Genomic DNA, 23,107 nt, shown 5'->3' on the forward strand with positions numbered 1-23,107 from the left:
TGAATAGAGTCTCGATGAAATCGCGTGATTGGATTGAGAAACCCGGTTGATTTTCGGGATTGCGATACTGAAAATAAAGAAATCGGCACTGCCGAAAGAGCAGAACTATCGCTGCTGCCCGAACATACATGGCACCCGGTTTAGGGCAGCGTAGGAAAATAGAAGCCAGCTTCGCAAGGACTGCACAAAGGTGGCTCCTTTTGAGTTCCGGTCTGATTATCGCGAAACTCTCCTCAACCGTGAAACTCTGCACGGGTATCGCGTTAGGTACGCATTGACCATTGCACGGGTGTCGTGAATGCGTTTACCGTAATTCGCCTACGTTGTTATTCGGTCGAAACAGCGAACCTCGTGACGTTACAATCGAAAAACAAGCGTATGAAATTTTTGAGTAATGGAAAGTAGCGAATTTTCTGAATTCCGTGTAACGCGATTACTCAGTAGACGGCCATCAATTGCGAAACGGATATCTTTGAAGGCGAGAGTTAATTTTATTTTATCTTTTTTACTCTTACAACCACTGCAAGATTAAAAGCGACACGCGGACTGTGCGAATCGAAATTTGAGAGTGGGATGTATTTACTGTGTCGCAAAACTCGTCGTGTCGCGTGTACTTCGCGTTTTCGCAACTGTATCTTACAGCTGTGATCTGTGTACAATACGCACAGAAATTATCGTACAGTCAAAGACAGAGAGACGGAGAGAGAGAGAGAGAGATCGTTCCCACTCGACAAGGTCGCGCCATTATGACTCGGTCGACTCCTTTTACTTTCTGCATTCGAATCTCTGCAGATCTCTTTTGCTTGTAATTCCTCTACGTGGGATGCACGTCGTATACTTTACGGCATTCACGTTTTTTCTACTGTAATATACACATGCAACTCCCGTGCAGCCGTGGACTCCGTGATACCAAGAATGTGTAATATTACAGCCGTGTACAGACCGGTGAAAAAATTTTACGAAGACAAAATGATGTTGTAACTCAAGGTCCGAAATACGAAACTGATATTAATTCACTTTAATTTTATCGACGATATTAGAAGACGAAAATTCAAACGAACAGAATTTAGATTTCAATTTATAATCATTTTTCAAAAGGATCGCAAGGTTGTATTTTTTTTTTTTCTTTCTTATTCTTATTCTTATTATATATCAAAAGATCGAATTTTCAGATATCTGATTTTCCTGAATATAGGCTGATTTAGATTGTCTATCCAAACGAAATCTAATTATTCAATGAATACAACCTAACTTAGTAAATAATAATAATCCATGTAAATGATTGTGCGTGTAACGATTTTGTCACAAATGTAAGAGCTGCAGAATAAAATTCATCTCGGGCAGCTTGTAGAAAATTTATTTACAAACAAATTTAGCTGTGATACGTGCTTTTAGTAACAAAAAAAAAAAAAAAAAAAAGATTACAATAATCACGTAACTGCTGTGACGAAAACTCATCAAACGTATTATCCAGCTTTTATTTTTGGGTTATTAATTTTTTTCTACAATCACGATTCGTTCGTTCGTTGAATTTTATTCAACTGACTTTGTAAAAAAAAAAAAAATTTCAACCTCCGTGTTAGAATAATTTTTTAGATTCGACTGTACACATTATGCAGAAATCGTTGCTACGGCCGGTTTTGCCGGTTATATAAAGAGCTCGGAATCCGAGGATCGAATCCTTGGCGTGAGCAAGGGTTTGATTGGTCGTTTCGAAGCCGCTGCTTTTCGTTTAGCACGTGTGTGGGTATCGTTAGTTCCTCGAACTTCGGCCTTGGCGTTAAAAATATTTTTTTATCTTTTTTATTTATTTATTTTTTTTTTATTCCAAAGACCGAGAAAATTTACGGTTGAAAGAAGCCCACGATCCGGTATTCCGAGTTTATACTAAAATTGCCGCGTTTCCTGCCCTCGCTGATCTATCGATCGTTCGATCATTGCTCGAATATATATATATATATATATATATATGATCAGTTACGGAAATTAATTTGGAACGGAATTACGGAGAAAGGAGAAAAAAATCAGCCCGGAAAAGGAGAAAAAGTCATCCTTGATCGGCCGGCAACCTTGCGGATTCTGTTCCTTGGCCCGAAGCGTTTAAGGCAGCAGAGCCCGCATTTTAAACTCGCGATTTTTCGCCGCTTCGACTGCTGCCGAGTCTTAAATGGTTCAGATACTCGCCCACGCGTTGTTACGAAATTGTTAAAAAAAAAAAGAGGAGGGGGAGGGGGGGGGGAGGAGGCAAAAAAGAACGAGTGGAAAAAACTTCGGGCACTCTCGGACTTCCCACTTAAAGCAATTTGTCACAACTTTCAAGAAATGTGTCAATTTCTTTGAGCCTCGTTTGTCAACGCGAACGAAAAAAAAAAAAAAAAATAAAATAAAATAAAAAATCACTTCACCGATCAGTTTTAAATCTCGTCGACGTTGCGGAATTGCGTAAGGAAATTCCGATCGCATGCGTGCATTGGTTTTCAATATTGCAGAGTAACAAAATTCTGAATATATAAATCGTTGAGTCAAGGCCGCTTTGAACAGAGGAACTGACAAAACTCGTTTCGATAAGAGCAGATATTTCTTGTTAAACAAGCTGGAAAAAAAAAAAAAAATTGGATCGCGAACGAATGAAGATAAGATCTGAAAATTTATTAAAGAAACGATTGTAAACGGTTGAATAAATTCGACTTGAATTCTTGTCCCACTTTTTTTCTCGATTCCAAACATTAGCCCGGAATCTGAAATTTTTTCAATTTTTCATACGACGTATCGATGACCGATTATCGCAATTCAAGTGTGACCCAGAAATAAGAATACCGTTATCAATAAAGCCTAACCTATCGATCGGTGATCGATACAGCTAGTGAATAAACCAGGGCGACGTACGGAAGGTGGCGGGTTTATAAAAGTGGGGGTGAGAGAAAAGTGAAAAATAAGAAATTTAAAACTTATCGAACCGAGGCAAAGAATTGCAAGATAGCGCGACGCATCGTCTTGGTGTTATTGTGCATTGCGACATGTCATTGCGCGAAGGAAGGCAGAAATAATCGGTGTCGTTCGATATCAGTTCTCAGCCGATCGCGTGTTAATGAGCTCGTAATTAAAGTGCGAAAAGAATACATTCCTTAACGACCGTATTACGCAACGCGAGTTTATATGTCCGTGGATATAAATATACGAACATACGTAGATTATACGTACTTGAAAACACGGGTGGACTAAACCTGTTGCATAAGTGAAACGTAATATCCCAATGCCAACAATAACTACCGTTAAAATTTGCATCCTATGCAAGAATCGCGACGCAGCGGTTAGATATGGTTAGGAAGAAATTTAAGGTCAAACAAATTATCTCCGAATGCGTCTGCTTTGGTGGTAACAGCGAGAAAATAGCACCGATAAACAAGGTAAAAAGTTGAAAAACGTTTCACCCCCATTATTGACAATTTACTCGGTTTTATTTATCAGCGAAGGTAACGGATGATCGTATGAAAATATCGAGTGATGATTCAGTTTGATGAAATGTTAAAATCGGGATACGTGAAAGGAAAGAAAAAAAAAAAAAAAGAAAAAACAATAAGAAAAATGGATGTGACAATTTTCATTTATTTCTTTCTTAACGAAGCCGAATATACTGAAAGCAAAATGCAAATTTGTAATAATAATTCACATGAATATTAAAAAAATGTGGTCGCATTATATTTACAACTTTCCGTTGGAAAGTAAATATTTTTCACTTAACGAAACTGCACAGGTTAATTAATTACTCTTAGAATACGATAACAATTTAAGTTCTGGTTGGGTGGAAGTAAGGAGAAAATTTGGCTAACGATTTTGAAATTCTATAAGAAATTGAACGTAAGTCACTGAAACTAACAAAAAAAGAAAAAGAAAACGAATAGAATCCGCGTTGTTGGGTTTAAAAATCTCGGATTTGTTTACGACGTATTAAATTCGTATAACTCGTGCCATGTTATAAACGAGGAATCAAGATACAGTCGTTAAACACACCAACACGCGGTGGGAAAGACTTGGTTACGTATACAGACGTACTTGTGTATATAATACATGTACGGTACCAACGTCTGGAAGATAAGCCATAGATAGTGAATGCACGTATCGAATTGATTATATGTGTCACGCGGTATCAATACACAATAAGTAAACAATCGAACCTAAGACGAAAAGTATCCGCAAAACGTTGGAAATCATTAATTTTACGAAGCAGCAATCGGTTAATTTTTTATACCATTTTTTCACATGCTATGCATTTATTCGTCGTGTATTATTTAATCTTTGTTTAAAAACAAGGTCCGTGCATCCAGTCTCGTCACCTTTCAACTCTGGGTAGAGAAAACAATTTTTATGCCTGGGCATAGAGGCAAGCTGAGACAAGAGATAAAAGAAAATCCCAGGAAACATTATCGAGATAATTTGTACAGCAGTTCTGTGACCCGACGAAAACCGCGATAATTATTATCGTATAGAGTGAGTCAGAGCGTCGCAAAGGGAGGAAACGCGTCAGCTAAAGCCCGAATTTAAGCGCGAAGTTTAAACAAAGTTGAGAAAAATCCCTTAATTTTAAATTTCCCCATCACGCGCGAAAGATGAATTTAGAATCGAAACGGAAATCGATCGAGATCACGCGGTAAGTAACTTTTACTTGTTACACATGCGTGCTAACTACTTGCTATTCAATGACCCGTGTTACAAGAGTGCATATACGTATGTAATACATGTATGCATATACCTATAATAGGTATGCGATGCAGGCACAGATACAGATTATAGGTATTTACTGCTGCCTGGAGGAAAGTGCACAGCGGTTTGAAAATTTACTGATGCAAGTCGGGGAATGCAGTCAAGTTAGATAGCGAGCATTCCGTTTCAACCCTCTAACTGCACCAGCAGAATCCCAAGCACGAGGCTTTGGTTATCTCTTCTTCTTTTTTCTTTTGTCTATTTTCTTTTCTTTTCTTTTTTTCGTCTGCTCGAATCGCTGCGAAATAAATAGGAGAGTCGTGCAAGCCAGACTGCGCGCGGACTTGGCGAATCACAACCATTTGTTGATAAATTTTTTTTTTTCTACAACAGACCGACTAATTCCTTGTTAGATTCTTGGGTCACTTTGATTTGAATTTTTTTGTTTCCAGCAGTAAAGAAAAAAAAGAAAAAATGACCGATTCTAGCGAACATTGATGAAAGCAGGAATTGAGGAAATTGTGACGAAGAAAAGTGAATAGATTCGATAATTTTCGTCCTGTTTCTTCGATTTGGAAGCAGTATTGAATTTTTCTTCGCTTCTATCTTAAGGATGAACTTTCAACCCAGTGATATTCAGCTTACAGTTAATTATACTCAAGATCAACTTTCTCAGCACCTGATGATCCCTTAACTTGTTGCTCTACCAATTACCAATATTTACGCCGAACTGGTTAGCGTTACGTATAATCGAACTCTGCTCGGAGAACCAGAGCGTTGGTAACTTGGAAGTGAACTTGTTCCGTAGTCCGGAGTATCGTATAAGTGTAAACGAAGAATCATTGCACTTAGTCCCGGTTCAAATTGCACTCCGCGCATCGCAGCTCGGTTTTGGTATCGTTGTTTTGTAACGGTGAGACAATGCGAGCGATAATGATGCGCTGTTGAATCTATTGTCAGAGGAAAATAAGCGCCTGTGCGATGTCCTACCGGAAAATCGTGTAAGCCGCAAGCTTATACCTGACGCGAAACAATGACACGCAACGACGCGTTATTACATTATACGCGAATAGACGTTAATTCGCGGAATATGCGTGTATCAATTCACACTGTAAAGCTGACATATCGAGTCATGTGCAATGTAGTGCAATATGATGATAAGTTGGAACGTTGCAGTTTCGAAAATAAGTTGCTGATTCGACGCGGTAAATCCAGACCAGCTTATACCGCGACCCAGATAATTAGGCATCGACCCGCGTTACGTATTACCGCAGAAAGTACTCTACGAAGTACGAGCCACCGTTTTACGATTGATAAAATCCACGCGATAGTCATCCTCGGTTTTTCGTGTCATCCACACACTCATACAGGATTATTCCCGTTCGATTTACAGAGTCCGGGAGCCTTGCACAAGGATGTTGGCGGCGGCGGGACGAAGGCAGGAAGCAAAACCATCGTTGGGGTCGGGGGTGGAGGCGTTGGATCCGCAACTCTCACCTCCTTGTCGTCCATCAACAACTCGGCCAACCAAAGCCGAACGAAACACAACTCGGTGCCCCACGAGGTAAGCCATGTCTCAATTTCGAACGGAGAAGAAAGGTGTACCATTGATTCAGGGGTTGAACTCTTTCTTTCGAACGACGTCGAAAGCATGTTAACGAAACGTCGTTGAAGTGTGTTCCAAAGCCATTTGACGGGCGAGGTTTGAATTATTTTTTTAATTGTCCGGAAACACGGAGTCACCGAAGTGTTCCAGAGCCATTTGTTACGGGTACATTTATCCAATTCATCAAGTCGTGGTTAAAAGTCATTCCAAGCCTCTCAAATCCACACATTTGCTTCGAAGTCTTGATCGAATCGCTGGTACTCAGATGGAAACGGAAAAGTTCCAAACCTTTCCAATGAAACGTTCAAGTCTACGAGTCCAAGAAGGATGTGAAAAAAAGTGTTCGGGAAAAAGAAGCTGTCAGTCTATATGAAACGCTTGGGTTTAAACGTACTTGCCCTGTTCCCAAGCGGAAAACGAGCGCGGCGTATATAATCTAGGAAATTTTCGTCAAGGTTCACGGCGCTGTTTATACAAGTTGAGTTAACTTTAGACCTGGTGACGGGTTCGAGGGCTTGAGAATATTTGGAAAGATTCTAATCAGCGTCAAGAGAGATGGTTAGAAGCGGCCTCGGTATCGTTTTTTGAGCATCGTACAACTAGGAGTTTTTAGAATATGAGAAAAGAATAGAAAACAAAGAGGAGAAAACGTTCTATGAAACGGAATTCTTGTTTTTTTTTTTCTTTCTTTCTTTCACGAGCTCTGCTAAGTAGGTGCCCACGTACGAGAGGAGTGACAATAGTCACACAACGGGACGTATTGCAAAGTAACGTGATTTCAGCCACAGCGCTACGCCTAGCGGAATAACTGGCCAGAAGTCGACTTCGTTACGCCGTCTCTATTATACATATAATATACCAATTACATATCAGCTTGCGTAAGTCAGCCTTTTTCTCTTACCACTTGACGTACTCTTGTACCTACATTATGTACTTGTGTTGCAACGATTCCGCGCAGCTACTTTGTTACGTGACCCACGCATGCGAACCAAATCCGACCAGTGTGTGTAATAATTTTGCACTTTGTTGTCGTATTGGCTATTCGTTCGATCCAATCTTCGTCAGCTGTGTTTTATTGCCCGTGTGTCTGCAACGGGTTTAGAAAGTATCTTGTATCTCACCGTCTTGTCGGTCAGCTGTTTCTACTGCGGTTCGTTTTCCTGCGAAAATTCGCAAGGAGGAACGGAACGTTTATAGAAACACCGAGATTCCGCACTATTGGAAAGGATTCCTGGCGGATCAGGACATTCGAATAACGTTCCTTCCACGAAACGTTGATCATTGGATGAAAAACACTTGCTTTGATCATCCTTGGACAAGAATAACGAGAGATAGAGAGAATGAGAGGATGAGATTACGTGACGGTTATCAGAGGGGCGGCGGGCAGGGGGGCAGGGGGGGGGGGGCAATTAGCGATGTAGCTCTTGAGAAACTTGCCTTGGTACGAACGTTCCATCATATAGCGTAACGTCGTCGTCTACAAGAAGTATCATTCCCTCATACTTAGCCTCTCTTTACAGCTCCGCGATCCTTTGTTCTTATTTTCCTATAATTATCCAACGATGGCGAACTATTATACGAGCTACGGTGGTTAAAGATGTTGCCGTGGATGTATAGACTCGTGTCACAGGCTTAGAAGGCAGAGAAAACGAGTGTTAATTTTTATGGATTCAGGCGTAGGCCTGAGGCGCGGATGTAGGCAGATTGAAGCGAGGAGCCGGCTCTCGTTTTCGCTCAGTTTAACGAGCATTAGCCCACATTACGGGAGTGTTGGTACCTGAAGGTGTGTGCCACTTGTACGAGCTGTGACACTGACTGTGGCGCGGACAATGAGTGGCCTGGCCCGACATTGACCTGAGAAATTGATTGCTACGAAGGAGTGATTCTCACTATATACGGCACGGGCACGCAGCATTTCCTTTACCAAGTGTCACTGACCGGTGTTACCGTTCGCGTTACAGCTCTTGGATAATCCATCGACAGAAGTATTTCGGCAAAGTACGGCGATATTATCGTCTTCGTCGAGTGTGGAAATCGACTATCAATCGGCACCAGGAAAGTGGGACGTACACACGAAACTGTTTGAATATTGTTGGAATTATGAAAAACGAGGTACGCCTAACCATTTTGCGCTATCGTCGATCCGTTTTTTGGTAATTGCAACGCAAAATCAGTTTCTGAGGTTTACTCTACTTTTTTACTCAAATAAGACTTCAACGTCAATTTATTGTTGCACTAGCATTAAATTTTCGCAACAGTTGCAAGAACATCTAGCAACAGTGATCGTAATGAGAAAGAATAGTAACGGATACTAGACTTTCCGGTAACAGCTAGAAAACTAATTTTCATTTTATACCTAGAACTATATTTTTCGATTGTGGTAAAAAATGAAAATAGTTAAGGACTCAGCGGTAACCGGAACTCAAAATTTCTCTCAGTGTACGTACTTGTGGTGCGAAATGAACGTTCATCGATTTAGAGAGTCTTCGGTTCTGCACGAGAACTCAAGGTCGTCAACAGCTTCATCACCTCGGTGTAACGTGCTGCCGGTTGAATTGTCCTCGGTACTCATGTTCTTATCTTTCGTTATTGTACACTCGCAGACCGTTTAGAATTGCGGCCTGTCCGCGGCTCTTCGTGCCTTTCGCAATGCTCGCCAAGAGGAAGGATCTAGTTTCTGTTCGCGGAAAGAAAGTTGAAAGTGTAATGATCGCTGATGCCGTTATCGCCGTTCCTCCGCTGCGATTACTCCTCTGCCATGGCCCACCTTCGTACGCACCATCATCGTCGTTATCATCATCATCCAGGACGGATTACCAGTTACGGAAGAAAATTTCAAATGGTTTTAGTTTTCTCTGTGATCATACCAATCGGAATCATTTGGAGATTTTTGAACGATAAGAATAAAAATAAAATTTAGCATTCATCCTGAATTACGACGATTTGAAAAAGTTACTTGCTGCACTCGAAGTGATTATGTGGAATTTTCATTCCATCCATTTGATGTTTCCGAGAACAGGACTGTTTTTTTTATACCTTTTTCCAAGAGAAATTCTATTCCACCACATCTACAACGATTTCGAAATATTCACGGTTCAAGAAACTCATTGAGTGGTTCTTTTAACCGGTGCCGAAGAATAATTTCCCAGACATCGTTGTGCCGTCGGTAAAAATTGCTTCGCCTTGTCGCCGGGTTCCCGACGACCTCGTACTGGATATCTGTACGCGGTCTATAGCGGCGGGTTTATGAAATTGAAAACTTTGTCGGTGGGATTTAATTTCAACAAAATTATACAACATATCCTGCCTGACCGGGTGGTCATAACCGAGTGTCATAGCTGTATAACTAATTCTGAGAACAACGCAACCTCTACCTATGCACATACCTATAAATAATATTGTGAGCAGTGTGAACGGTACAGCGGCAAACGGTGTGATCAGTCTAGCGAATACAAAGACAGACAGGACAATGCGCATGCGGGCGAAACTCTCTTCCCGTACAGATATCGACGACCGGTTAAACCTCCGCGTACATTACACCCGGTCCTCGTATAATCGGGCCCGATTTCCTGGCCCAGGGACGCGTCAAGGCCCCGTAGCGTCGGTGTGCCCAATCACTTTGCGAAAATCAACCGAAGTCATAACCTCGTCCTTGCGAATTTCTCTCCGCCGCTCGGAACCGCCGTTCGAGTGGTTAAAAATGGAGAGTAAAAGCGGAAGGTTTCATTTGGCTAAGAGGAGCGGGATTGTTTCTTGGAAATTACTTCGAGGCATCAGAATTCCATCCTCTCCATCGGGGGCTGATGCAGGGGCGTAATTGCTATTCGAGAAACGTATATCGCCGCCTACTTCTCGCCTGTGGTTTCGATTATACAAAGAGCATTGTTTTGCTTCTATATATCCTCTGCATAAGCCAAGGCGGATGTCACGTGACACTGTCCCACCGGGTTTAGCCCGCAGGCCAGCACTCTCCAGGAAGTGATGTCAATGTAAACAGACATCTCTCCTGAATTGCCGCTGCTTACTTCTGATTATGCAAGACGAAAGGGTAGATTGACGTATTCAACGCCATTGTATGTTCCACAGTATCATGTGACTTTTATACGTAAATTAATTATCGTTGGCATTGGTGCGCGTGTGTACACTTGTGGACAATAAATCTGAGACGGCTAATTTTTTACACTAGACAGTTGTGTTGGCAATACAGAGAAACCTACAGCGCCATAGTCGACCGAGCGCGAAACTAAATCAATATCAATAAACATAACATAACTCATGACTGTCGAATCTAACCTTAGAATACCGTGGGAATAATGATTTGTTGGATTGACACGTATTCTAAGGTTAGATTCGACGGTCATGGGTTATGTTAAGTTTATTGAGATTGAGTTTGTTTCGCGATCGGCCGACTGTGGCGCTGTAAGTTTTTCTGTGTTGCCAACATAACTGTCTAGTGTAAAATATTAGCCGTCTCACATTCATTGTTCCCAAGTGTACGTACGAGTTGACTTTGAAAAATTCAAGACCAGACAATACAAACGATAGAGCTAAATCGGTCTTTCCATTTCCTTTCTACGATGATATCGTAGCCGGACAGTTACTTATCGGTAGACTGGAATATGAACTTTGATCCACATCAACTGTCGCTTTTATTTATTCGTCGGTCAGAGAACCCGAATTTTCGTCAAGAATCGATTACACCGTGCGATCGTTGATCTTTATTTTCGAAATTCATGAACGTCGACTCGATGCGACAGTCGGCTCGGACGGTTCTCGGAACCCTTTTATACTTCTTGAGTCTGAATTATTCAATTTCCGTTGTACTTCTACGTGACTTTTTCCGACTTCTTTCATATCGTTCCTTTTAGTTCTCGTACTGCCGGATATGGCGGGGTGAAATTAAAGCTTCGAAATGGCTCGATTCGTAAATATAGATGCGGAACATACGTGCAGTTTCATGGTACCGGGATAAGTCTTAAGTCCTGCTTCTGTTAAACTGCACGCGCCTATCGCCGTTTTATAATAAGTTCACCAACCACTTGGTATAATCGAGTCGATGAAAAGTTGGATAAAAATAACCGCTTCAAAGTTTCACTGACCCAAATTTTTTTTACGAGATGTATCACACACGCAATACATACAACATATCGATGCGTAATTTTGGCTCTCGCCGGTTCATCCCTATCGTACTTACACTACCGCCCTCTTGTTCTAATTCGGGGGGAACTTTTACGATCTTTGATTTATTCATGGATCGAAGTCACGTTTTCCAATTTTCATTACCTGCCACTCCAACTTTGGCTGAGGTGGCTGACCTCCTCTTTCCGATTTCTTCCGTATACGTGTAAGCCGTGAAACGTACGTATATTTATATGGCAATGGAAATCCATTGGTCTTCTTGAATTCTGCATCGAATCAAGTACACAGATAGCTTTCGTCTCCTAGATACAATTCCATGACGGGTGATTAAACTATCGTACAAATAAAGAGAGTGTAGACAAAGACTCGGGTGCATGGATACTTTTATCAATACGTTAATTATTATCCGCGGACTTATAATCTATGCAAATTTTAACCACAGTCAATAGTTGATACCAAATTAATCATTTCCGTCACGCTGCAACAGCGACAGCCACAGCAGCAGCAGCAGCAGCAGCAACGGCGGCTTATAGATATCTGCATGTCTATTAATCACTTATTCCTTCGACGTTCGTTATGCACGACGCCGTATATATCGAAGAACAAATACCTCTTTGTTTGTTCTCTGGAGTGGCGTAAAAATTCCTATCCTATAAACCGCACGCGCTGCAACTGAGACTCCGCGGCTATTGTTGCAAAGCCGGGTTATTTTATAAGGAATACGTCGACAGGATTTGTGCACCAGCGTTGAATGTGCGTTAGTAATGTTATACTCGCGGACTTGGTTCATTTGGCGAGGTAAAAACGACAACGTGTATTTCAACCAACGGTTTTCATGCTCCTTCTGCACGTGTCGTTGACTCTCCAACAAAGAGCCAGTTTTACTCACTTGTGTCCATTTGGTTTTGCTCAATTTTTCGTCACTCACATCCGGTTCTTGCGGCTGCATTGTACCCTGCGTCACAATTAGCAGTGCACTTAATCAATTGCCACTCACTGCGATTCTGTCTTTTTCGTTTTCTATCCATCGTCTTAGTCTCGGTTTTTCTTCTTCTTATTTTCACTCCACACTCGGCTCTTTATATCTTTGGTTAGGCTAACCGACCGTTCCCCGACTTGTTGCAACGTTGATCATCGTGCAAGTTTACGTCTACGTGTATGTATGGTTGCACGGAATCGCGATGCCCACGTACCTACCTTTCAGCCACGTTAGAAAGGTGCAGGTTTTATCTAACTCCCATGCTTACTCGACCCACTGGCCCCAGCACTGCAAAGATGCCGCAAGGCACGCGGCATAACTGCATAGAGAACCGAGTCTTGGGCGTTGCCTGGACTCTGGCTTAAACATTTCACGTGTAGGAATTGAAATTGACCAGGTGTGGTCGTAATTGAGGACATACGAAGAGAAATGGGAAAATAATCGTTAATCGATACTCATTTTTCGGAGCTTGGCTTCGGGTGGAATTTGAAAAATGCATCGACAAAGGATTCTCTGAGTTTGAGAATGTCGCGTGAACTTTGTCAGGCTCTCTTTGACCGATATTTCATTTCGATAATTTATACTGTATCTACTTTTGAGTCAACACCCCAACGTGACCCTTAGGTGGCATTTTTCAATTGCTTCGACCTACTTAAACCGAGAGTCCAAACTCGAGAGCTGCTAAAAGCATGGAAAGCTCGGAAAAAGTTGGGTTTACTTTGAAAGCAAGCGGACGTTGACACTTTGGTGGGTTTGTTTAGTCAGGCTGTAATTTTAATATTTCTCTACCCTTTTTCTATTTCCAGAAATTGACGTCCCTTGGACTGGCAAAGGCAACGCGTCTCGACAGACATGACAACAACAACAGTAACGGCAATGGCAACAACGGGAACAATTCAACGATAAACAACAATCACAACATGTTTCACGATCCGCTTCATGCTGGAACGCATTTCGATGCTTACGGTGAGAATGTCAATAAATCACAGTGCGTGGTTCGTTGTCACCAATTTCCAATCTATAAACGGAAATTGATAAGTCGGTTGTTTATGAATATTTAGGAAGGAGACTGCCCATGACACCACAGGAAGCCGTGAAGTATTACGGAACCAGGATGACCGAGTTTGAACGAGCTGAAATCGAGAAGTACTCAGAAATCTGGTACTTGGGACTTGAGGCGTGCAAAATACACGGCGAAGAAGGTGCTTCTCAGAACGGTGGATACGATGACGATAATGGAAGCTACAACAAAGTTCTTCACGACCACATCTCGTACAGGTATTAATCATTTCCAGTGTAGTAACCGCTCTTCGAACGTTATCTTTAGGTACTTGGATAAAAATCACACTGATTGTGAGAAAAAAAAGTGCACGCAAATGAAATTGGTCCTTGAATTTATTTTCTTACATGACTGTAACCTATGTCTTTGCTTCTCGAATGTTTCCTCTAGGTACGAGATTCTCGAAGTGATTGGTAAAGGTAGCTTCGGCCAAGTTATCAGAGCGCTGGATCACAAGACGGGACAACATATTGCCATTAAAATCATAAGGTGATTAAGAGATACTACGTTTACTTTACAAATGTACAGTGTAATTTAAATAGAATTGGAACGAAGTAACCCGTAATTTAATTTGCAGAAACAAAAAGCGGTTCCATCATCAGGCGCTGATAGAAGTGAGGATCTTGGACCACCTTAGGAAGAAAGACCAAGAGGCTCACACGTCGCACAATGTCATTCACATGTTGGAGTACTTCTACTTCAGGAATCATCTTTGCATAAGTTTCGAGCTCATGAGGTGCGTAGACGTAGAAATATGTCATCGTGGACATATTTTGGGAAATCGAAATTGTTCGTTCGTTTCACGGAACGTTGAATGTTCACAGTTTGAACCTCTACGAGCTGATAAAGAAAAACAACTATCAAGGCTTCAGTCTGAGTCTCATACGAAGATTCGCAAACTCGCTTATACAGTGCCTGAGACTGCTTCACAGGGAAAACATAATCCACTGTGATTTGAAGCCGGTAATTAAATTTCTCTTGCAACGACGAGACTCCAGTTCAGTTTTATGGCCAAGAAACATCAAATCACTGTGTAAACGAACATTTTACAGGAGAACGTGCTTCTCAAACAGCGCGGCAGTAGCTCGATAAAGGTGATCGACTTCGGATCATCGTGCTACAGTCATCAGCGGGTATATACTTACATACAATCGAGGTTCTACCGAAGTCCCGAGGTGATTCTAGGCCTGCCTTACGGTACTCCGATCGACATGTGGAGTCTCGGATGCATTCTAGCCGAACTCTACACGGGCTATCCTCTGTTCCCCGGCGAAAACGAGGTCGAACAACTAGCCTGCGTTATGGAGGTACTCGATCTGCCCCCTGATCAATTGATCAGCCACGCTTCTCGAAGAAGACTGTTTTTCGGTAAGCTCGTTTTCACTCGCTTTTACTCATATCATCTTTATCTCCCGTTATGCAAACTCAACGCATCCCTTCATTTTTAACACAACGTTCTCATTGTACTTTTTTGCAGACTCAAAGGGGAGTCCCAGATGCTTGACGAATAGTAAAGGAAAAAAGAGATGGCCGGGGAGTAAGAACGTTGCGGTAGCTCTTCGATGCAAGGATAGACTTTTTGTTGACTTTGTCAGTAGGTGCCTAGAGTGAGTATCCGATCTTTACCAACTGTATAAACTTCTTCCTCGGTTGGTTTTCCATGCATTATCATCCTGCGATTAATAACAAGTCCTTTGAATTATAATGGAAGTATGGCAGAAAAATTATTTGTTAAATTGAACGTTTTTGAATCAGAAACTTCAAAGTTAACCATCACGTATTTCGAAAACAGCCGTACGAGTAATTTTCATGGGACTCAATTCCATCGAAAGCTTTTTCACGAGATTTTTATTTTTTCCTCGTCAATGAAAACAAAAACATCAATCCCTTCCCCTCCTATTTTCAGATGGGACGCGAAGAAGCGAATGACGCCGGAAGAGGCGATGCGTCACGAGTGGCTGAACAGTTCGTCTTCGTCATCGTCGTCGTCCAACTTGAGCAACTCGATGCAAGGGATGACGGGATCGTCGGTGGTGAGCTCGGTTGTGAGCACAGTTGTCGAGCCTGCGCAGCCCGCGCATGCGCAGACGGTAACGGTGGGTGGTGGGGGTCCGCGTCAGCGAGCAACGACGATGGAGGATCCCCAGCAGCAATATTCGCTGTACAGACTGTATCGCGGCAAGAAGTGCGTCTCTAAGATATCGGCACCCATAGACGGCAGCGCCGCGGACGGAACATGCAGCGGTAACTCACTTGGCGTCAACAAGAGCAAGCTAAATGGAAGTGCGAGCAGCCACGCGTTGGCCAGCGGCGTTCAGGCGCCTGCACCGCGACACGCTTCGACAGGAGATATCGTGGCGAGTTTAGATCCAAATTTGGACGACTCGGGTACCTTTTTGCCACCGATATTGTGAAGCCAGGTATGCGCTAGCCACTTTTAATAGGTATGTAAAATATCGAAGCAAAGGAGCTATAGCGAAAACAAACGCGTGTTACTCTGGATATTGGCGGACCTTGTTTCGTTTTTAATCACCTTCGGACGTTGGAATTGAATGTTATCCAGAATTTGTAGTACAGCAGGAACTGCACCGATAATTGATGGTTTCTGGAAATCGAATTGTAGCCTGAAACCTGGCAACCTGCTTTGCGCGTTCCTACTCCGCTGGCAAAGTGGCGCGGGCGTAGGGCGGGTTGCCTGAATCAAGGCTGTGGGTTTAGTTCTCTAAGTATGTAGGCGGTATGAAAAATCGCCCGTTGCCGTTTACCTGCTGGTTGCGGAATCGAAGCGCCAGTAGCTAAAATTGATGAAATCATTGGCGAGCCCTGAGAGCTAAACGGGCAAAACTTGTGCCGGTCTTGGCTGGTATGTGAAAAAGATAAATAAATATAAATGAATAAATAAACTGGCTTAAGTTGGCCTGATTAGTACTATTGTGATATTACACTACCACTGTCTTACTTAGATCTCCAATATTAAAAAGTAACTGATACTAATTATACGTTATTATTATAATTATTAATAATATTATTATTAATCCTATTATTATTATTATTATTATTGATATTGATATCATTATAATCATCGTCATTATGATAAGGTATAACGATATATTGGAATTAGAAAACGAAGCAGTAAATGAGGCAAAGAAAAAAAAAAAGTAGATAGAAAAACAAAAATATCTTTACAAACTATACATGTATATTATATATATATGCGTGCATTCGCATCCGAATACAGAATGTAATATGATCTATTACGGCATATAGGTATATATATGGTATACGTAGCACGTGTTTGTATGCATACCTACGATATGCCTAGAAGGCATCGCTTATATTATACATACATACGGTGATGTATGCGAACTTATTATTTCATATGTATATACATAGTACATTATGCATATGTCGTAAGAATTATGGAATGTAGTAGTAACGATTTGTATCTCTCTTAAATGATAATATAATATAGCTACGTAATCATAATATTTGTATTTAGGTAATTCGCGTTTTAATGACACAAGCTCATTCGTGTATATCGATATAGTATTTCGCCACTGCCCGATTTCTTTCGCTGCCGTGTTTTCGTCCTCGTATTTGTTTTATTTTTTTTATTTATTTATTTTTTTTTAAATTGCAATATATAATAACAACGCTGTAATCATTGACGCGCATTTTTTCTCATTTCCCATTAAAACTATCTATATTCTCATCTTTTTTTTTTTTAAATAATCCATTTACACATGCCAATATACATGCGTGAAATACCATAAGTGACATGATTCGCCATCGTATTATTGATCAAATTACATAAGTATTCATATATATATATATATACACATACATATATATATCATACACAGAACTTGAGTAAATTCATAAAACACGTAGAACTTCGTAGAGTTCGGTGTTACGGGGATAATAATGATAATACACATACGTATTATACATTTATTATTACATATACATATACGTTACGGATTTACGATGAATAGGTATATATATATATGTATATCTATAATAGATGCAGCAACAACATTGCAAATTTATAGTGTGTATATAAATAAAAATAATGTGAAGTCTGTTTTACCAGTATAAATCGCGAGCTAAATCAACGGAAAAATTTATCAAGTCACGAAGATGAGCGAAAAGAAAAGAAAAACCTTGGGAAATAAACTGAATCATTCGATTATTTTCGCTGCTCGATCGTCGTCTTTTGTAGTCAAATTAAATGATACGTTGATGTGCAATTTACTATCATACATAAAATCATGCGAGTATGCGCGATGCTATAGTTATTATTGTTATTATTATCATTATTATTAATAATACTATTGTTATTATTATTCGCTAAATTATATTCACTATACATACGAACACTGTTAAATATACAATATACATTACATCCACGATTCGTTTCCACTTCTTCATTTCATTTTTATTTATAGATATTATATATATATATATATACCTACATACGCGGCGAATGAAGGAAAAAACAAAAAAATTTAAACAAAAGAAACAGAAAATAATAAATTTGTAACACTATGATTTTTTACATAGACCTGGTGATATTGGTATTATACTAGTCATCTTATGTACGATACACGTAGCGGTCGGTGAAACGTGATTAGAATTTGAATTTAATTTCTTTGTTCCTTTCTTTTTTTTTTCTCTTCTGATCATTGTGAATTTCATACACAACAATCTGCTTCTCAGCTCTCTATGGTGTTTTACACCAATCATTAATTATTATCGTTGTCAGTTGTCATCCGTGCATCGTTACGCCGTTCGACAGTATCTTCATTGGAATAAAAATCTGCACCTGAGTAAATATTAATATCAATATACGTGTAATATGTGATTTTAGGGAATATTACATGCATGCGGGTGATAAAAGAGGAAAAAAACAATAAATCCAAAATAACGTAACGACCTGTCAAATCAAATTCGCGTGACAAGACTGAGATGAAAATACATTAGAAAAAAATAAAAGAATAAAAATAACAATGAATTATAAAACATAACGATACGTAGAATTTCGACGGTACATACGTGAGTGTATATAATATATTATATGCCTAAATAATAAACTAACGAATATCGAACAATGAAAAGTAATTGAAAGATCTCCACTTTCTCTTCAATTTTTCCCAATCGAAATTATTATGGCTGAAAATTGCATAGTCGCGTTTTACTTGAACGTGTAATAGAGGCAAAAAAAAATAAAAAATATACATATATTTCACCTAGATTGAATAAATATATTTATCATGTAAGTGAAATTTTAAATCCCGGTCATTGCTCCATTTTTTTTTTTGACTAAATAATAAATTTCATGTAGCCTGTATAATATATTATACATCGCGATTATATGTATAAAGTACAGGTAATGTGTAGATTGTTGAATATGTGACCAACCATTGAAAAAAAAAACCCATATATTACATAGAAGCGTAGTTATACTTATTGTACGTGTATATTATCCACACGATTGAATCTTATTACCGTTGTAAGAATCCTGTTAAGATAAATTTGTAATTATACACAGTTTTTCGGAATCCTGCATCGCTATTACCTTTCTAAGCTGAATATAATAAGTGTATTCTGTATTGCGTACATTTGTATGAATGTAACTGAACATATGAATGAAATATTTATACGTAATGATTATCCGTAAAATACATATTACACATATATCTAGTATTATATATATAATAATAAAAATAACAACAACAACAACAACAACAATAATACCAACAACAGTCGCAGCATTGAATCACGTTTTACACACACACACACACACACACACACATATTATAATCAGCTAGTCCGTATTATATTTAGGACTTAAAGATCCACGTACGTTATAAGATATAACGTTAAAATAATAAAGTACGTTTTATTCATATCAATGTATTTTCTTTTCATTATTTCATTTTGTCGATTTGCTTAATACTGTTCGTTTTTTGATAAAGATAAAATTTCACCAAATTTTATCAGGATTGTTCAAGGCCTGAAATCTTTTAAACCTGAACGTAACTGTGAATTCAAATTTGTTAATATATTTTTGTATAGAATGAGAGAGAATAAAATAATAATAGTAATGATCATTAAATTATTATGAGCTGTTTGACGCTTTTACAGTAATAAAATACATCAATGAATATAAATTCACTGTGTACTTTAAAGCTGAACGATTATCACGATTCACTGTATTCACTGCTCGAGTTAGAGAATTTGATTCAATTCAATTTAATTTAGTATTTTATTGCACTTGATTGAAAAATATCGTTATAAATATATCATATAGTACAGGGATTTTCAAATTTAAAATACATCTATCTTAACATCTGATCTTATTCTATGAGCGTTATTATATTATTATATCTGTAATGTTTAAAATTGAATAATATCTTCAACAATGGTGATCAATCATTCGCTACAGTAGGTATATTATAATATGATGATTATACGAATGCCACGTAGTATTAATACGGTGAAAATAACTGATTATTGTCAATAAATTTGAAAAAGGAATAATTGAATTAATAACAAAACTATGGAACAACAATTACTGTCTTAAGAATATTAATAAAATATAATTGATTAGGCAAATGTACGTGCATTAGGTACGAATAATAATCCACATGTCGCAATAAATTGCTGCATATAACAATCAATGATAGGAAATTTCTGAATATAGTGTACGGTTGAAAATTGATCTATCAAACGGAAATAGAATATTATTACAAGTATACATGTATATTAGAGTGGTAGTTAATTTCCAACGTAAACTTCTGACCCCTGGAATCTACAGGTAATGACGAAAAAATAGTGTATGAATTATTTCAGATTTTTTTTTCGAATAAAAAGTGTGCCGAAATCAATTTGAAATTGAAAAAAGCTCATTTTTCGAGTCAAAAAAAAGTGAGCAATAGTTCAATTCATTTTGTTTGGTCGGAAAAAAAACTTTCAAGTAAAAAATTTAAAAAAAGGATTAAACAATAGTTTTCTTCTTTTGTACTCGAAATTTGAGATTTTTTCCTTTTTTTTTTCATCACATTCTAAATTTCGACTTGATTTAGGCATCCTTTCCAATCAAGCTAGAAATCGGAAATAATTAACACACTGTTTTTTCGGCGTATATCGATTCCAGGAGTACGAAGTATATGTTGTAAATCAACGACCATCTTAATATACATACACACACACATGCGCATACAGAGTTGTGAGTACCATACGAAATCGATTTTACAATAGTTACTGATAATTATTGTATATCTGTAGCAGTGTGTTATGCGTATTATGCAGTGCGTAGAATTGTTAAGTTAATAATGAAACTGTACAGTTATGGTTTTTTTTTTTCTTCTAGTTGCGTTCATTTATATACATATATATATATATATATATCTCTATATATACATAGATACATATATACAGTGGGAACAAATATAATGTGTTAATGTACATAGAAATAATATTGTCTAGAAATAGCTTTGGATATGTGGGAGCATAACATGTTCAATGGTTTCTGCAAAGTATCTCGACACTCAAATAATTTTGGCTAACAAGCATGTGTATACGTAATTGTTTCAATTTGAATAGTGAAATTACCGTACGTCGGGGTTCATTAGCAATATAACCGTAAAAGATATTATATTACAGACCAACTTATTAGGACAGTGTCCTGGTTTAAAGGCCTAAAAGTGACGTTCGACGATTTTTCTAATAGGGACAGAAACAACGAAGCTTTTTGAGATTCGTTGTTTCTCTCTTTTTCAAAGAAATAACATAAAAAAACGCCGAAAATCACCTTAATAAGGCCTCTGAACCAGGATACTGCCTTGATTAATAGACGCGCATTACGGATTGTGCGCCAGGAAAACCGCGTACAACATAACGTGAATTTTTTCATTTAACTAATAGTATTGAACGAATCTTCAAGTAGAAATTTTCCGCGGGAAATAGTTGCGCAAGTAAATTGCAAATGTTACACGTTACGAATGTAGTGGGAACAGGAAAACAATATGGCCACCCGTTCACTCACCTGCGATTAGATTTCGGCTCTAAAATCGTATCTAGCATCGGCCAATCGTCGATCATTGTTTTCCGTCAAACAAAATGACGGCACTAACACTTTGGTTATGATATATGCTTCGATAAAAGCCTATAAACGGAGTATTTAGCTTCCGTGATTCACTCACACATGACTCTAGAGTGTTGCCTACATGCAGGGTTAATTGAAAAAAATATACACATGGTAGAATGGAATATAATATCGCCATCGGTGTTCCCGCCTAATTAAATAAAATGAACGATAGATTTATACAGTCATTGTGTAAAACTATAGATACTGATTACTATGTTAGGTATACGATTTAGAAGCGTTGTAAATAGCATAAATTGTGAAACCTCTTATATGCAACTATCGTTAAGCCGTAATAAATTTATTGCCATAATCTCTCGTTTTCAAAATACACAACAATGATGATACTAATGATAATGCTATGTAGTAATAATCAATCGACGATAAATCATTAGGTTAAATGATTGGACTGTGGACAATCATACGGGGTTCGGCATCATGTGGTACCTACCTAACAATCCCGTGATTGATATGCTAGTTAATTCATCATGAATGTAAGAATGTATCGCATTAGTTTACTTACGTTATTCAAAATTCAGCGTAATCAAGGTTTCATTTGTTCGTCACCGTGCGGTTTCCGTTTAATCTTTGAAATCTGGAAACATCGATTCAGCCCCGAAATATTCTTATACAGAATATTATTATAATGTTTCGCTTAATTATATTACATGATTGATATATTGATAAACTTTTGGTATTACTTCAGTGCAATATACGTAAAATTTCTTCATATGACATAATGGAGGAAAAAAAGAAAAAAATTAAACTACCAAATTTATAGTACCTAGATCTATGTTAAACAGATTCAATAATTATATCGTTAAGGAAGAAGAAAAAAACGAGGTGAATTAGTCTGACTTCAACAAACATTATATAATTAATATTTCATCTTTTCTTTAATCATTTTTTCATTGTTTATTCTCTCTTTGTATTTAACCGTAATACATATACATATTAAGAATATGACAAGGATTTGATGATATCTTGTGTGTAAATATTTAATATTAATAATACTAATAATAATGATAATAATAATAATAACAATACTAATACAGTAACAAAAAACGTTTCTATAAGTTTTTTCTCTTCTCTTCTGTTTTTGTATAGTTATGGGGTTTCTTAATAATTATAGTGATCACATCGGATATCGTGAACGATGTAACAATATTGGCATCGTGGGGTGAGAAATGAAGAAATGAAGGAGAAAACAGTAATAAAATTTTTTTGATTTATTTAATATATTATTATCATCATTACTATTAATATTATCGTTATTAAATAAAATAAGATATATGCAATAAAAAGTCGAAAATACTATAAAAAAAAAAGAATTGGAAAAACTAAAGTGCGTTACTCGTAAACCATCACGAAAATGTACAAAAACAAATTGATAAATTCAATAAGAATAAAATAACCGCGCATGCATCAAATCAATCAGTGTGTAACAAAACGACATGAATGCATTTTCGGACC

General features: G+C 38.3%; 1 protein-coding gene across 1 annotated transcript in view; it reads left to right on the top strand.

Annotated features, from left to right (window-relative positions):
* The window catches only part of LOC107226697, a 116,461-nt gene extending 99,945 nt beyond the window's left edge, over positions 1-16,516 (top strand). Inside the window, exons 3-11 of the mRNA XM_046734937.1 lie at positions 6,095-6,265; positions 13,232-13,391; positions 13,487-13,703; positions 13,876-13,974; positions 14,063-14,221; positions 14,310-14,448; positions 14,538-14,853; positions 14,963-15,092; positions 15,392-16,516. Of these exons, the coding sequence (XP_046590893.1) occupies positions 6,095-6,265; positions 13,232-13,391; positions 13,487-13,703; positions 13,876-13,974; positions 14,063-14,221; positions 14,310-14,448; positions 14,538-14,853; positions 14,963-15,092; positions 15,392-15,899 (1,899 nt within the window). The 3' untranslated portion in view covers positions 15,900-16,516. The remainder of the gene's footprint in view (positions 1-6,094; positions 6,266-13,231; positions 13,392-13,486; positions 13,704-13,875; positions 13,975-14,062; positions 14,222-14,309; positions 14,449-14,537; positions 14,854-14,962; positions 15,093-15,391) is intronic.
* The last annotated feature ends 6,591 nt before the right edge of the window (positions 16,517-23,107 follow it).

Source organism: Neodiprion lecontei, chromosome 3 (assembly GCF_021901455.1).
Source record: "Neodiprion lecontei isolate iyNeoLeco1 chromosome 3, iyNeoLeco1.1, whole genome shotgun sequence".
Lineage (NCBI taxonomy): Eukaryota > Metazoa > Arthropoda > Insecta > Hymenoptera > Diprionidae > Neodiprion > Neodiprion lecontei.